We start from the raw sequence: 18,179 nt of genomic DNA on the forward strand, positions 1-18,179 counted from the left end.
GGGCACTTTTTGTTGTTTAAAATGCATTTTTGAATGCATAAATGGATTCAACATCCTAAAAACTAGGGCACTAGAGTTATGTAGATTAAATAATTTAATCTCAAATTTTCAAAAATCTATGTCGGATTTTGATTAAAATTAACAAGAAAAATAGTCATGCAAAAGGCCATTTCATCTATAAGTTAAACTATGCCCTTTAAAAAGCTACTTCCTTTATTCTAAGAGAAATTAACAAAAAAAACCATTCAAATATTTAACAACATTAATAACAATTTATTAACTTAATGTTCTAAATTAATTATGTTATATTTTATACACATTATAATTTGAGAGTAACTTTGTTTTAGTTTCACATATAAAATTTGAAATGTATAAATACGTATGTTGGGTGTGTGGTTATAACTTTAAAAACAGGGTTTGGAGTATGCCCTAAAACTGCGTTTGCTTGGCTAAGAGCTTGCCTTCCTCAGACATAAGGAAACAATTAAACACCCAAGACCCAGAGACATTTGGTAGGAGTGAAAGCCTTCCCCTTACGGACCACCAACTAGTTATTCCAGGTGGGGTGGTTTTCCTTGAATAATGGTGATGAGTGAGTTTGCATTCACAATTAATAACTAGAGATGATTGTCCTCATTGCTAGGTCTGACAATTGAGTTATCATAGGTTTTATCACCCATGAAAAAAAAATTACTTAAAAAACAAAATTTAAAAATATATCATTTGACAAATGAGTTATGATAAATTTTCCACCTATAAAAAAATACTTACTTAAAAAACAAAATTTAAGAATATCAACTATAATAGATTTAACTAACCTTTTGAATAAATTCAAATATATATTATACAAATATATTAATTTACAACGAGATCACATAATAATATTTGAAAAAGAGTTGGACTTAAAATTTAATTTGTTTAGTATTCATATTTTTTTGAAAAAAGAAAAAAGTGAATGATCCAAAATTTCAAAGTATGTTTTTTTAAACAGATAATTAATAAATTATTTCAAGTTGTAAATTTTTTAATTTGTATTCACAAATATTTTGGATTTAAATCTTGTGTTCTCTCTAATCGAAATGGAAAATCATATTTTAAGTTGTAAAATTTTTAATTTGTATTCACAAATATTTTGGATTTAAATCTTGTGTTCTCTCTAAACGAAATGGAAAATTGGATATAATGAAAATATTATAGATTTTTTATTATACCAGACATCATGCCAATTATTAATAAATTCCATACCTAAAAATGAGTTAACTGAGTTCGTCCGTCAAGAGGCCGAATTTAATGAGTTAACTGAGTTCGTCCGTCAAGAGGCCGAATTTAATTTGTTGCATCAATGCTGACAATTTTCTATATTCTTTCACTAAAAAAATTGTTTTTACTCTTAATTCATAACTAAATTATAATAAATATAACTTTTTATGGAAATATTATTATTAAATTTTTATAAAAGAGAAAGAAAATAACAATGAAATCATTAAAGACCCCGCCCTAAAAAGAAAGGAGATGAATTTTAAAACTCGAGTGCGGGGAGGTTTTGAAAACGCTGAGAATCTTACCTAACTTAATCATGAGCGTTTGACGGGTGGAGATCTGCTTCTGAAACGTGAATTTGATTATTATTCATGAGCGTTTGACGGGTGGAGAGTGGCTTCTGAAACGTGAATGTGATTATGGACGGGTGGAGAGCTGCTTCTGAAAAGTAGGCATGCCATCTGATACGACTGACAGCGATGAAACCCTAATTCCGTTTCCTCTCTACCCTGCGTCTCCATTCCACATTCCTATTATATATGCGGAGCAGTATGTTTTTAGTGCACTCCAGCTATGTAATCTCTGCTACTTTATGTATTCCGCTTTTCTATTATATTTTATCTATTCCACTTTTCTATTGTGGATGTGAGAAGCAGCGATTTTAATGTTCTTAAAGCGTTCGGTACCGCCATGTCTGAAATCCATGGCGCGTTCGGTACGGCCATGTCTGAAATCCATGGCGGTTTGTACCAGAGACATTTGGGATCCAGGTAGAATGCCATAATTTTACTGGTAAAACGAGTTCGTACTGTTTTTATTTTTATTTTTGAATATATTTGTCTGACAGTGATTTATTACTAGTATTTTTTGAATTATTATTGCATGAGAGATTTTTTATTATTAGTATTTTTTGAATTATTATTGTGAGAGAGATTATTCCTGTACAGACGGTGGAGGCAAAGATGCTGGAAAATTGTGTTGTGCCGAGCTGTATCCATGGAATGGGTAGAATTGAAAAGAAGAACTTGTAAGCATGTCTACTTGCCAATCTTTACATCTTTAAATTGATATATTTAGAAGAAAACCAATGAATGGTGCCACGATTTTGATTTTGTTTTTTATTGTCTTCAATACTTTAGAGGTTGTATTTCTGACAAGAAAGTAGTCGTCCTTCGAAAACTATACCAACTCTTTTGTCAAATAACACGTTCTAGCAAAACCTAGCAGAATAAGGCATTAATTCTCCAAATTCCATTATTCTAGTATATATGAATCAGCCGCTGTATACAATTTGGCATTGCAAGGAAATTTAAGCACCTTTCATCAACGTCTTCTCTCTTGTGAAATTGTGTTGTCAACCAAAGAATAGTTGTCCTTTAAGCATCTTCTCAAAGTTGTAGAATAATACTCATATATAGGGATGCCATTTTGTCACGGTTAAAATTGTTGTGCCCCTAAATAGCCCATTGCATGTCTCAGCTTTCATTAGCCTGCAACACTGATGGAGACAGTGTAATAAACTCAACCATAATTGGAATACCCCTGCTGTTTTTCCAGAATCTGGGATTTTTTTAGCGTTCCATTCTTTTCCATTCTTTTAGGCGCTTTCTACCATCTTTATGGGTCAGAGTGCCGCCCATATTTGGTTCAACCTAAGGCTCTGTCAAATGAGACTGCATTCTCATTGATTTTATTGTTTCCAATGGAATGGTTTAAAGAGAAACTATTCTACAGCACCATGTTTTTCTTTTACTACGCGCTGCATGTTCTTTTTTCTCGCTGTTGTTCTAGGCGTTAAACGAAACAGGGAATGGGCGTAATCATACAAATGTAGTTCCATGTTGAACTTAGCAGTTCAAGGAAATGATTAGTCAAAGCTCTCTGCCGTGCATTGAATTTAAAAAAAATGTGATGTTCTGGGTACTGATAAGTTTCATTGTAAAATGCATAGTTCTTCAAAATATTTTAATGATTTTAAGGCCTCTGTATTTTTAGTTGTTTCCAGTGGCAAGATTTTGCATGCATTTTGTTAAGAGAAAGGTGTGTATGCATATTCCTTCCCTTGAAAATATTTCTATGTTCATAGATAGGGGATAGGTACACACTACTAACAGACTTCAAAGCATAAATAGCACAAAAGCAGTTCCCAAAGGAAATAATTAGTTCAAAGCATCCTCCAATTAAAATAAGATGTAATGATGCACTGTTTTTGAGCATTTTAGGGTCCTTATGGCCTCGTTTTATGTTTTCCAATTATAACATATTCGAGGGTCTTTAAGGTCTAGCTTTTATGTTTTCCAATTACAACATACTCACTGCTTTATGCTTTCCAATTACAACATATACACTGCAACATTGTGAATGCATCTTGTTGACTGAGAGCATGCATTCTGCTTTATGTTTTCTAATTACAACATATACACTGCAACATTGTGAATGCATCTTGTCGAGTGAGAGCATGCATTCTGTTTTATGTTTGCCAGTTACAACATATACACTGCAACATTGTGAATGCATCTTGTCGAGTGAGAGCTGTGCATGCATTTTTCTTTGTTGCGAAAATATTTCATGCTATTATTATCTGTAAGGCTGAAACTCTGGATGTAAGCTTCCAATATGCTTCGTCTTCATCACTTGCTTTGCTAAGCTTAAAGCTTGCTTTTCACTTGTCTCTGGTTTTTGTAGCTTGCTTTTCACTTGTCTTTGGTTTTTGTTGTTTTTGGCATTTTCGAATGCAGATTGGTTTTCACTTTAATTTGAGGGATTTCATATATGAACTTATTTTTTATTCGAGTCTCGTGAGCTCCTAGATGGATGATTCCAGTCTTTGAAGCGTTCAAGCTTCAAATCTAAATGGCATGGCCTAGTTTCTTACACTTCTAATTAACCAAATCCTGTTATTAAATGTTTGCCTAAATGGCATGGCCTAGTTTCTTACACTTCTAATTAACCAAATCCTGTTATTAAATGTTTGCCTAAATGGCATGGCCTAGTTTCTTACACTTCTAATTAACCAAATCCTGTTATTAAATGTTTGCCTTTCACTTGTCTTTGGTTTTTGTTGTTTTTGGCATTTTCAAATGCAGATTGGTTTTCACTTTAATGTGCCTTCCTTCTATTTGAGGGATTTCATATATGAACTTATTCTTGATTCGAGTCTCGTGATTTCATGCTCCTAGATGAATGATTCCAGTCTTTGAAGCGTTCAAACTTCAAATGCAAATGGCATGGCCTAGTCTCTTACACTTTTTGAAGCGTTCAAACTTCAAATGCAAATGGCATGGCCTAGTCTCTTACACTTTTAATTAAGCAGATCCTGTTATTAAATGTGTGAGATTAATCTCAAAATTAATTAGAATAAACTAGCATTTGCACCTAATGTTGCAAAGGAAACGCCGTAAGGCATAGTGTGTGGAAGAATATTGAAATGTGAATAGGCTTTTGTGGGCTTTTTTGAAAGCAAGGGCCGATGATTTCGGGTTTTAATTTGAGGAAGCCATGCCGAAAACCGTTGAAATGGAATGCAAGTAGCCATAAATATGCATTGAACTTGTTTAGAGACATTTGTTTGTAGTTGGTAAAAATTGTGGAGTTAAAGGTGAAGATAAATGAATGAATCCATGCGAACAACAACCACAACCGGGTATCCATATTGATTTGGATAGGGTTATTTAAAAAATCATTATTCAAACGGGAAATTAAATTAATATGAAGATATATTGAAAACATGTATTATATTCATTAAAATCAATTGATTTTGTCAACAAAATATGTTAAAACCCATTCACAATGAATTGGTTGTGAGGACATAAACTATCAAAATGGTATTGATCTTGAAACATCCCTTTTTAAGTTTGAAATGGAAAACACAAATAGTTGTGAGGACATAAACCATCAAGATGGTATTTGATCTTGAAACATCCTTTTTTAAGTGTGAAATGGAAAATACAAATAGTGTATTGTAGCATCTTTTTTTAAGTTTGAAATGGAAAACACAAATAGTTGTGAGGACACAAACCATCAAAACGGTATTTGATCTTGAAACATCCTTTTTTAAGTTTGAAATGGAAAATACAAACAGTGAATTGTAACAGAAGAGGTTGGAGAAGGAATATAATATTCAAAAGAACATTGTGCTTGTCATTCCATATTTGAAGTTGTATGAAAACATGTTGGAGGCATCGAAGACCTGAAGAAGTAGTAATGGACTTGCAAAATGTATATTTTGTTAGAATTAGTAATATGTAAATCAACTGTGGAAATTTATTAGCAATACTTTGCAAGTGAGTTGTGTTAAAATGAATCTGGAATGAATGGAAATGAAGTTACCTTTGCTATGGGGATTTATATATTGTTAGTGGAAGATGCATGGTAAATAACGGCATATTGAACACCATTGGAGGTTAATGCGTAGTTGGAGATGCATATTTTTTGCTTGCCATTCTACTTGTAGTTGCTTAGGTATGCTATTTCTGAGTCCATGTGTCCTGTTGCAAAAGAAAGAAAATGTTAGAATGAGATGTATAGATAATATAAAGACATTCTAATATTTGCTTAATTATTAATATTGATTAAAGTTGGTTGTTGTTGAAAGATATGAAAAGTATGTTATGAAATAGAATGAGGTAAATAAATGGAGGAAACCTTTTGGTGATGTTAAAGTATGGGTTGGAGCAGATTATCTGGAGGCGGCATTGAACGGAGAATTTCTTCTGCGTGTTTTCTGCAAGCAATGTTTTTGTTGTCCTTCATTTTACTGTAACGATCGAAACTGAATGCGGGGCTAATCCGGAGATCTTGTAGAGAAGGTACTCTTGAAATAGCTGTGAATGTGAGACCTTGACGTTCTGTTTTTCCAATGTCAATTGTTGCTTTTGGAAGTGTCATACCTTGAGATTTATGTATGGTTAAAGCCCAAGCCATCTTCAGTGGAATTTGTGCACGTCCATTTCTTTTTACTGCTGGAATAGGCAAGTGAGTGGGGTTTCTCTCATCCCAAGGAGGCCCAATGTATTTGGGAAAATCTACGACAACAAATGTTGGAATTTGTGGTGGTGCAGTTGATTCTTTGTAAAAGATGGTCACAATTTCTCCGAGGGAACCATTAACAAGTCCGGCTGAAACCCAAAGGTTGGAAGTCAACATAACTTTTTCGCCATTGCATAGTAATACAATTCGCTCAAGTTGCTCGTCTTCTGAGGAAATGTTGGAATATGTGTTGTCATCTTTAGCAATGGATCTTGCGATAGGAGTGTTTAGAGATTTCATCATTTGCTTATTATGGACCATTGTTTGAGCATTTGTTGGAAATAGATGCATGGAATCATGGAATGAACATATTTCTTCTTTTGATAAAAAGGAATCTGTGCGCGACATGAGTACATTGTAGTCGTCGATTGTTGGATTTGCATCTCTAATGTTCAGGAGAATGTTCCTGAAAGCAACCTGTGCGATGTTGTTGCCTTGTTGACGAAATATTGTGTCTAATGTGATGACTGTGTTGAAGGTGTTCCACAATGCGCTTCCGTGGCTCGTCCTTGCATATAGAGGTATGTCTTTGACGGGTGGTAGCTGACCGAGATCACCAACCAATATAATGGAACAGCCACCGAAAGGAGTGTTTCTTTGGCTGGGAAATGCCTCTCGAAGACGTTCATCAATATGGCTGAGAAGCTTTGGCCCAATGAAGCTCATTTCATCGATTAGTATGTATCTTATATGCCTGAGTTCTTCTTGGAATTTTGCAAGAGCATTACCTTGTAAGGGCATAAGATCCTTTATAGGAAGGTGTAGAGCAGAATGGATTGTCGATGCTTGTATGTTGAAGGCAGCAACCCCTGTAGGGGCGAGGAGCATGATCGGTGAAGGTTCTGGGCTTGCAAGGCTTATGAGCATATCTTTGATGCAATTAATAAGGAGGGATTTTCCTGTACCGGCAGTGCCTTGTATTATCATTCTGAGAGCGGGTAAATAATCCTTCCTAGCAAAATGATTAGAAATAATATTTAGAGCTTTTCTTTGCATTGGAGATAATGTAGTAAGGGTTGCCAGGATATGTTGATGTGTTTGAAGAATGCGGTGGATGGAGCGGTTATTTTCAATGAATTGTATGGCATTATTTTGTAGATCCAATGGGATAGTGGTATGATTCCAGTTATGGGTGTCATCAAAGCCACGAAGACCAAGCATGTCAAGGTCATTTATGAAAAGCTCATTTGTAGGGTGTAATTGGGAAAGTAATTCCCATTCATTTATTTCCATGGTGTCTGGAGGATTGGTTTCATGAATAGTTGAGGTATCATTTGTGACAGATTCAATATCAGATAGTGTGCGGTGTTGATGCCAAGGTTTGTAGAATGGACGAAATGTTTGCCAATTTGCGATGAATTCTGCAGTAGAATCTCCTATATCTTGTATGATATGGCGAAAAGGTTTGTATAGCATAAGTTCAACCCTGCAAAAGTCAGCGTAGCAAGGTTCTGTTGTGGATGGTATGGAGGAGTAACGTGGTATGACCCGAACAATTGCTTTTGTAGGTCTTTGTTTCCATTTGTTTGTTTTGCGACGAGGATCATATGACCAGGATCTTGCCAATTCTATTAGTGATGTGGATTCTAGGGTAGAAGGGTGCTGGATATATGTATCTATGATGTGTGGGGATGTAGTGGAGGTGGTGTTCGTTTGTGGAAGGCGCATAAGAATTTTTTGGTTTACATTTAAAGAAATGAATGGTCGACTACATAATGTTAATGGTAATTTTTGCAGCATATGGCAGGTTTCTTGTGCTCCAATGTCACGATCAACAAGGGTTTCTGCAAGAAATTTTCGAAATGCGGATGTTGCTGGGTCAGCAATGGGTGAAGCCAGGACAATTCTACGTAGCATGTGGTGGAAGCTTTCAGATTTTTTTTCTGCTTTGGATGCATATTTGACAATATATTTTTGTACAGCGTGTATGGAGAGCGCTGGTTGGCGGTCAACATTTACACGCAAAATAGATAGGATGGTAGGGTTATGGCTATTGAGTCGATCGTCGTTGCGAGCAGGGGTGTATGTTTTTTGGCCATTGGAATCAATGAATAAGGCCAATTTTGGATGTAATTCCCATGGTGCTTTATAACGACATTGGAGTGAGGATCCATTTTTTCTTAGGCATGTGCTTTCTGAGCATTTTGTGTGACGTTCAACACAATTGACGAGCTGTTCATAGTCACTGAAAGGATTGGTTCTGAAGATTTGCGGTGTGGACAATAGACAAGGGTCTTCGGGATTTGTGTAAGCAATTGGTTGGTTTGAAGTCGAAGGAGTGCGAGGGTTCCAAGCGGAAATATATTTGTCGAAGAACTGCCTTGTAATATCAATTGCTTCTGTGTCTTCCCAGTTGAGGTTTTCCATATCAGGTGCATTTTCTATCCAAAGGAAACCATGGATGTGCACAGATCCCCTATGTTGCCATTCATACCTACCAAGAATGCGTTTTTGTAAGATAATTTTGCAATAGGTGAGGAATGTAGTTTCGAGTTTTTGGAAAAAAAATGCAGTAGAATGTGTACCTGTACCAATAATCTTTTGTATTCAAGTGTTTCTCTAAGATAATCTCACGAAATGCTGTGAATCTATGGTGCATATATAGTGATGTTAAATGTGGGTTAGAGATGATGTTATCATTTCTCCACTTTTGTTGTTTTGCAATATTAGAAGGAAGACATCCAGGCATGATTGCATGAAGATCAGGCCATTTTGTATCAGCTGCACTTAATGTGAAGAAGAACGTCGGGCAACCGAGTTGAGATATCATGTCCGTTAGTTCATTTTTAGCTTTGTGCCAAAATGATCTTGTTCCACGTAAAGAGCTACCGAATCACATGACTTGCTCTGCCAATTGCTCATCTAGAAATTGTTCTAATCGGATGTTCAGATCTTGAATAGATATGGGGAAGTTATCTGTGATGTTCTTTTTCACAAAAATCGATGCTGTTGCTTGACTGCGATGTCGCATCATGAGATTATATATGTAATAACGAAAGCGTGGGTGCTTTCCAAATCTGTTATCGTAGTAACGTATGAGATGAAATGCATATTCATGTAACTGCACTGCTTTCATTCTTGGCTGATTTGGCATTGCAGCTCTTGTCGGGAAAAGGGTGGGGAAAGCCATAGAGAGTAGACCTTCTGTGTTGTATTCATTGACTGGCGATAAACCAATTGGTGGCCACTCAATTGTAGTATCAGATTGGTGGTTGTAAGCATGTAAATAATGGCGGATTTCTTGGATTTCTGTATTTGTATTAGGTATGATGGGTGCGAATGACGATGTTTGGTTTACGGATGGGTCTGCGGAATCTTCGGTGAGCCCATGTGGTGGTTCAAGTGAAAGGTGGACAATGGTTTCTGTAGTATTGGAATGGTGAAGGGAGGAGGAGACATCGGTGGGGATTGCTGGTAAGGATGCCAGTGCGTTGGTATCAATACGGACATTCTTATAGTATGGGTCATTTGCCAATTTGTATTCTAATGCAGCGAGAACGCGATGTCTACTGACAATGAAATCATAAGCCTTATGGTCATTACTATGACGCGTGACAATCAGGATGTCCAAGTGTTCAACACGTCATGGTAACATGTTTGCGATTTTTGTAATGTCTTGAGGAAAACAAATTGTGTGGCCACTGTATTTATATTGGCCACCACGTGCATGTGTTACTTGCAGTATAGGGTTAACCCTAGCAATGAGAATTTCTTCTATTTGTGAAAGAGATGTAAGGATAGCTGGTTGAGGACCAGGGTCCATGTTGTTTGATAATGAGAAGCGATGACCCTTTGTTTCAGAGACGCATTTGGAGCAGCAATACATGTGGTTGGAATTGTGGATATGTATTCCAGGATATGATTCAAGACAAATGGAGCATGGGCATTTAGGTGGAAGTTTATCAAGCTTTGCACGGAAATCTCGATGTGCTTGATTAGTATAAATGTTGTTGAAAGCATGTGCGAAGGAGGGGTTAGGGCAATGAGGCATGGATGTATTTGTTTGAGAGGTTTGTTGAGAAGATAAAGAGTTTGATAATTGCAAGGGAGGATTGTTTTCCGAGTGGGCCATTTCAGACGAGGAATGTTGGTTTTCCTTCTGTTTTTTGTGTTTTTGACATTCTCTGATGTATTTTTTTGCGTGATAAAGCTCACGACGACGTGCATTTATTCGTTCTTTATTTGTTGCATAGTATCTTCGAGCACGTTCATTATTAGAAGAAGAAGCCATTCGCAAAATTTATGGTACCTATAAGCAAGAGAGGGGAAAAGAAGAATGTTATTTGGAGACAACAACCATGTTATTGTATGAAAGCGAAAGAAGGGTAAAAAATTCAAGCGAAAGCGAAAGAAGGGAAAAAAATCTAAGTTTTGAATAGTTTTATGTGAATTTTTTTATTTGAATAATCTGTTTGAAAGAACATATTAGTATTTTTTCTTTATACATGTAGATAGTTTCATGTGTAACGTAGCAAGTTACATCATTTTTTAAAAGAAGATGATAAAAGAAAAAAAGAATGTGAATTTGTCTACTCACATAATGCTAGATACAATGGAGGACGAATACTTATTTCAATGGTATATAAGAAAATTTCATAAGAAGGCATGCAACAGTATATCTTGTAAAGTTGTATTTATAAAATTGGACAATAGGAATTGTCAAAAAGCAAGGAATACATTTTGCAATATTTATCTACAATGTCGAGATGTTCTGAATTTCTCGAAGGATGTTGTTGCATTCTGTCATGAAATGCAACTTTTCTTCTTTTATGATAACGCACTTCAATCGTGGCACTTCTTTAAAAGTTTCTGTCTTCACTGATAGCGTGAAGATATGATCTGTCCATAGAGCTTTAGAGACAATTTCCTTGATCAGTTCTAGATCTAAAGACAATAAGTAGAAGTCTTTGGCATTATTTCCAAGAATTGTAGATCCTGCGTCTTCGAAAGCAACAGTTGAAGCTAATTCACCAGTGTGATCCTGTATGTCGATTTTCAATAAGTATCTATAACCACAGTCACTTACTTCAGTGTTGCATTTTGGACAGAACCACATCCCTGTATTTTGTGGAATAAGTTTTTTCATGCATTTTTTCCCACCAATGATCGACGGGCAATAAATGTAGTAAAAACTATCCATCCCAATTTTTGTTATTGTGCCCTTTAATTGAAAAAATGATGGTTTCTCTAAGGAATCCATACTGTAAATGTCAGCAATTGTTATTTTTTTTTGTTGATCGCCAAAAGGAGATCTTGTTGTCAAAGATGTAGAAGCTGAAGTCGAACCTTCTTTTTTAAACCACGACTTTAGCGTATGGGCCTCTTCAATGTCAGGATCTACAAGAACAATGGATCTCGTTGTAGTGCCGATATTTTTTCCATTAAATTCTCCAACACGCGCAGATTTGATTGCAATGATGGGGTTATTTCCTGTAGCACATAGGGAGGAGATTTCCTGTGACACGGCATTAAAATTATCTCCCCAAAAGATTGCATCTATGTTATACCCTGACATGTCTTGAAGTTGTACTGTTTGTTTATTAACTTCAGAGCCGTCTTTTCTACGTATAGTGCATACACTGGAAATGGCTGTGACAACACCAAGAATATCAACAATGGAGTTGACGTTTGTTGTTCTGATATCATTAATTGATTTTATATTGAATCGCACTGTTGGATTATGTTTTTTTTCGTTGGCAACATGTTCTATGGTAGATGTTGCATTCAACAAAATTTCCCAGTCATTGTTCAAGTGGCTGTATTGCTTATTAGCCATTTTTACATTCCCTTTAGAGACAATGTAGACATTTTCATTCTGGATTTCGTCGAAAAAATAATCTGCGACATTATTGAAACATGTAATATGTATTTCTCCACCCTCTGTATCGAACAGGTCAAAACCAAACACTTTACCGGGTCCGTATTGATTCTGAAACTGTCGAAGAGTTGTTTTCCTTTGGACGTATCCTTTTATGCACCAATTTGAGTGGTAAGGGTTTAACGATTTGATGGGAATTTGAACTGGCAAAACGGATGGATTTGGAGTAGTTGGAAGAGGGCAGTGTCTTTTTGATAAAGGATTTGGGTCCGATGAGGATGGAGTGTTTTCATCAGATGTGATCGGGATACTCATAGTTTTTGGATTGCCAATTAAGGGTGCAAATGAGGTAGATATTTCAAAGTCTATTAGCTTTATAGACCTACACGACAAATGAGAGTCATAGGAATAACTGTTAGAAGCGGTTGTGTTATAGATAAAAAATGTTAAATTTGAAATAAGAAATTTATAACAAACTTACATTGATGGACCGATAGCTGAGGTAGTCCAACTTTTAACATTTATAACAGAACCCTTTTGTAGCAAGCCTGTTGCTACGAGATCATTGAAATCTTTTGGAAGCGTGATGTGTTTCTTATGTGTTCCGTCTGAAATTGTAGTACGATAACGTGGAGTTGAATTTTGCATTGATTGTATCGGTTCAAGTTCAACAATTTGTAGGTATGGTTGAATATGAGTTGATCCAGATAACATTGAGGAAATTGCATTTTGAGTAAGGTTTGTTGTCATTTTCTGGTACAAAACAAAACACAAAAATGTTGTTTTCTTCACATAAGATGTTTAATATTCATTACATTCCTACAGCATTACTTGAAAATATATGAATTAAAGGGCAAAGGGCAAGAAGCATGTTCAATTTGTTTCTAAATGAGTGGGTATCTAAGCTTGGAAACATAATGAAGAAAGATATTTATTACAACAACTTTTATACGATCATTTTTTTTGAAACATAGTTTCACCAAGCGAAGAGGAAGAAGGAGAGGGAGAAACAGACGAAGTAAAAGGTTGGAGGGTAACTCTAGTATCATCTGGTTGTTGATTTGATTGCTCAAGAATCATGGTGTTTTGAACGACAGAGGTCGAGAAAAGCCATACCGACGGGTCAATTGCAAGCCTTGGAAGGGACAATGTAGCCATATGAGGTGCACCAACATCTCCCCTAGAGGAAAAGGGAGTAGGATTCACCCAAGGGGAAATCTTTGACTGGTGGACTCCATTTTTTCAACCTGAGACCAATGAGGGAACAGTGATGTTATTCCGATTTAAATAAATTTTATGACGCTTTGACACAACTTGCTTTTTCAATTTTTAAGAGTCGAGAAAAAGCTAAAGATGACTCTAGTCGCCTTCGATTTTTAATGAGCATGAAGTGACAAGTGCTCAGATGGACCTTTTCTAGTCACCTTCGATTTGGGTAACTCTAGTATCATCTGGTTGCTGATTTGATTGCTCAAGAATCACAGTGTTTTGAACGACATAGGTCGAAAAAAGCCATACTGGCGGGCCAATTGCAAGCCCTGGAAGGGATAATGTAGCCATATGAGGTGCACCAACATCTCCCCTAGAGGAAAAGGAAGTAGGATTCCCCCAAGGGGAAATCCTTGATTGGTGGACTCCATTTTCTCACTCTAAGACCAACGAGGGAACAATGATGTTATTCCGATTTAAATAAATTTTATGACGCTTTGACACAATTTGCTTTTTCAATTTTTAAGAGTCGAGAAAAAGCTAAAGATGACTCTAGTCGCCTTCGATTTTTAATGAGCCTGAAGTGACAAGTGCTCAGATGGACCTTTTCTTTTAAGGAGTCTGAAAAGGAACAAAAGTGACTACTCTGGATATCTAGACAGGGGGATTACCAAACCAATCGCAAAACTGCAAATACTTTTTATGGTACGGAAATCAATCTTCCCGAATGCTGTGTTCAGTGCATTGCGATCGATAGGGCGGCAGACACGGCTTCCTAAGGATAAAGGGTATAGCCTACTGTGGTCTCCCAATATATACTCGATGGTACGTGGGAGCACAAGTCCGTACTGGCACTTGTCGTTTCAAAGAGGAGGAATCACCCAACCTACGATGAAAGCGATAGTTACTAGGCTTTACGACGCCGGAATACGTCTCTAGCCTAGACTTCTAAATGTTGTGCGTTAGGTTCCAAAGTGTTTTTATGTTTATTGAAATTTATTTTACAGTTGATCTTTCTTAAGAAGTTTACCTTTAAGGTTGATTGCTTGATGTACATATACAATTCCTAAATATGCAATCTAAGATGATAAACAGTCGTTTACTTTCTTTTTGCAGTGAAAATCCTAGCTACTAAGGAAAGAGAAGTGAAATTGTTTCAACATAGAGCAGAGAGCACACACTAAGTCATAAATCAATTTCCGCATGCATTTTAAATGCAAATGCACATGCATGTATTTGTTTTCCGCTTTCTTAATGTGTGGATGACAAAAAAATGCCAAGTGGAATATAATATCAATACAGGGATATGACTATTCCAGAATTCTGACAGACATGAGCAAAGCTATTAAAGTTGGTATCTAAGATTTCTAGAGTCTGTTCACCAGAAACAAGACAGTCACGATGGCACCACTTTGCATTAGTTTAACACAAAGGAATAAAGTTTAAATTACCAAGAAAGCATATATATAACTGAATCAATTCAATTGGGAAATAATTTTGAATCAAATTTATAAGACTCTGTATCTGCTATGTGGCTAATGTACAATTGATGGCAGAGGATTTTCTATCATGGTCCATGGATGAAATAGAAATTAAACAAAAACTCAGAAAGGAGATTAAGGCTGTTTCCGGAGATGAAGTAATACAAAAATGTCCAAAAATGTCCTTGAAAGCTGAAAGTTGAATCGCCCAGAGACAAAACAGAGTAGGCCAAGGCAAAGTATCTGTATATAACATTGTTGTGTGAGTAACCAACATAATCTGTACAGTGCTATGGAAATTAATAGTCTATGCGGGAAAAAAACCAATATAATCCACACAATCTAATCCTCACGAGGAAGGTTTTGCAGGAATTTAAAGGTTTTCTTATGTTATAAAATCCTAAGCTTATGTGGGTGTCCTAGCAAATAAAAATGTATACCATAATACCCACTTACTATTAAGCATACAATCTAAACAGTAATCAAAGAATAGATAAGAATCAATATACTATACAATAAAAAGAAAAAAAGGGAGTATGGGATAATGGCAATAGAGCCTCTGTAGGGAAACAAACCCAAGTTTGAGTCCAAAATCCCTAAGAAAACCCTAAATTCAACATATCCATGTGGATATGAGGTGTGATGACTATGTACAAGATTCCAGGAAATAGCAATGTCAATACAACTAAAAGAGCATCAAAAACTCATTAGCAGACCTCTGCATACTTCAGCAAAAGTGAAAAAAATCCAGAGCTTATCAGTCTCTAACTTCAGCTTCTTATCATGATACTAAATGAAGGATTATGCTTTTAAAAAATCTGAAGTAGCTATGAAAAAGATTAATGAGAACACAGTTCTACTTTATTCTTCTACAAATCCTTATCAGGCTAAGAAAAAATACTTCTAATTTATGCATTTCAATCAACCATCAACTGACATTACCCTCGGACATATCCCAGCTCGATGTGGTGTCTACTGAATGTGCTTTGGCAATGCCAATTCTCCAGCCAATCAAGGATGACATCATGACATTCCAATGTAACGTTTGGGATAGAAGCAAGCCACCAAATCATGATAAATCATTGTACAAATCTAAGTTGCTGTAGAAATACTTGAGCAAAGGTGAAAAAATCCAGAGCTTATCAGTCTCTAACTTCAGCTTCTTATCATGATACTAAACGAGGATTATGCTTTTAAAAAATCTGAAGTAGCTATGAAAAAGATTAATGAGAACACAGTTCTACTTTATTCTTCTAAAAGTCCTTATCAGGCTAAGCGAATATACTTCTAATTTATGCATTTCAATCAACCATCAACTGACATTACAAACATAGTACAAATTCATGCAGCTTTCTGGCCCACAGGCATACAATCTAGGGCCAATCAAGAGTTTTAATAGCTTGGATAAATGAAAAGCAAGATTCCTGAGCTATAGAATAATAAATGCAGAATAGGGGGACCCCGATGCCTGGAATTGGAGAGACAGACCTCTTGTCCAGAGGCTGGGAAAACACGTGAGTTCTAAACTACAAATAAACCCTAACCCTGCCGTGAGCTGACAGAACGGAATATTAGAAGCAAGCCAGAACACTGAGTTCATATCGCGGACTGTTTTTTTTATTTCTGTTGTAGACGCTAAAATTCTCTGTTGAACTCCAGACTTGGGACTTTAATTAGTAATTCTGTGCCAGACTGGATTAAATGCCAATGAAGATGAACATGGTGATCATAAATTCACAATAGAACAAATATATGCAAAAACAATACATTCTTTCATAAAGGCTTACAGGTACCTACATTAACAATGGGCAAGAGAAATTTTGATGTAGTAGTAGACACAAGCAGAGATGAGCGTCATCTCTAATCTCTGTTGTGAAGAGGTATTCAGAAAACCACCTCTAAAACCAAGAAAGATGATAAGATCCCTATAAGGGTGGCCAATCACATTATTTGCAAGACCATAGGTAAATTGATGGCAGTAAGAACACAGTGTTATGAGATCACTCCTCATAAAACATTTGAAGTCCTTGGATTACCTAGAAAAGCTTATTGGGCATTGCTTGGAAGATCTTGAATATATGCAACGAGAAGAACCAGATGTTTCGATAAGGAAGAATTCATTTTCAAAAACAGCCAAAGAAATGTAAAATCCCACCAGATAAAAGTAATGTGGTAGTGGAAAGTGAAACGGATACCACAAATATAGACAGGCCATCAGAACCAAAACCCGAATGGAACACACTTGTATATGATGTGGAACCCATGGCATCAAGAATTTTTGTTTTCTGAACAGGGTTTTCATAATTTTCATCTTTAGCTGGATTTTTTTACACTTTGCTGGAGGGTGGGCTGACCACGGTGAAGAAATTTCTAATTGGAAAATGTAAACTATTGTTAAATTACATTGTTCTGAAGGTGAACATCTGTTTGATAATATATCAGTTTGTGGAGTGACTGATAATTTGTAATGCTGATAAGCCACTCATTTTGTATTGGCATCTTTATAGTAATAGAATCCAAACTATTGAGTTAGTATTTTCTAATCTCCATGGCATTTGTTTTGCATAGCTTTTTTTTACATATGTAGTGGAAAGTGAAACGGATACCACAAATATAGACAGGCCATCAGGACCAAAACCCAAATGGAACATACTTGTATATGATGTGGAACCCAGGCCACCAGGAATTTTTGTTTTCTGAACAGGGTTTTCATAATATCATATTTAGCTTGCAACTGCTTGCTATATAGTAAAAAATGGCTATTGTCAGATAAAGGTAGTGAGAAACAACTGCAAATTCAATAACAGAACAGAGATTAAACTGCATGCAAGATGATCCGAGAACGAGTAGTAAAGAAAAAATTACCTAACACTTTCTCCAAGGTGCATAGATATCGAATTCAGCTGTGCCCTGTTCTCATAAAGGCGCTAAACAGCTTGCCTCCATCTTACGATTTCTTTTGCCAAATTCTGCCCAAGAAAATTTTGACTCATCAAAGATAAAAGCAAAGTTTGTTTCTGAGTACTAGCAACCTTGCTGATGTTCTTTAGTCACAAACATGATATCATTAAATTTAGAAATTGTACTAGAGAGAAATATAACAAGAATTGTTACTGGAGGTTTACCTATTAAATTTTGTTGCATGCCCATTTGCATTTAATCATCATTCCGACTTGTGAAAATTACAAATCCTTACTTTTCTTTTTACTAAACTTATTTCCCATGGAGGAGGCTTTCTTAATGATGTTCTCCATATTTGCGTAATCTTACAATCTTCCAACTTCTCCTATTCAAGCATGATTCAGCCTATCGAATTGTTCTTTCATCAACTTACATGTATTAACACCCATCCTTTCAATGGTGAGATTTTGTTTGATTTTAGA

At 36.0% G+C, this 18,179-nt stretch overlaps 1 protein-coding gene across 3 annotated transcripts in view; it reads left to right on the top strand.

Moving 5' to 3' along the window:
- Positions 1-1,506: 1,506 nt before the first annotated feature.
- LOC149166437 (uncharacterized) overlaps positions 1,507-18,179 on the top strand; it is a 35,835-nt gene continuing 19,162 nt past the window's right edge. For 2 of the 3 annotated variants that reach the window (XR_016260861.1, XM_089432593.1), the window contains exons 1-3: positions 1,507-1,835; positions 1,917-2,030; positions 2,208-2,287. Coding sequence is in view for 1 of the 3 variants with exons in the window: in XM_089432593.1 (XP_089288719.1) it covers positions 1,715-1,835; positions 1,917-2,030; positions 2,208-2,269 (297 nt within the window). In the remaining 2 variants the exon portion in view is untranslated. Of the gene's footprint in view, positions 2,031-2,207; positions 2,288-18,179 lie in introns of all 3 variants that reach the window. The other variant, XR_016260860.1, reaches the window with a different exon arrangement.

This window comes from Pinus tabuliformis, chromosome 5_1 (genome assembly GCF_031772625.1).
Source record: "Pinus tabuliformis cultivar Carrire ecotype Pingquan chromosome 5_1, CPIR1, whole genome shotgun sequence".
Lineage (NCBI taxonomy): Eukaryota > Viridiplantae > Streptophyta > Pinopsida > Pinales > Pinaceae > Pinus > Pinus tabuliformis.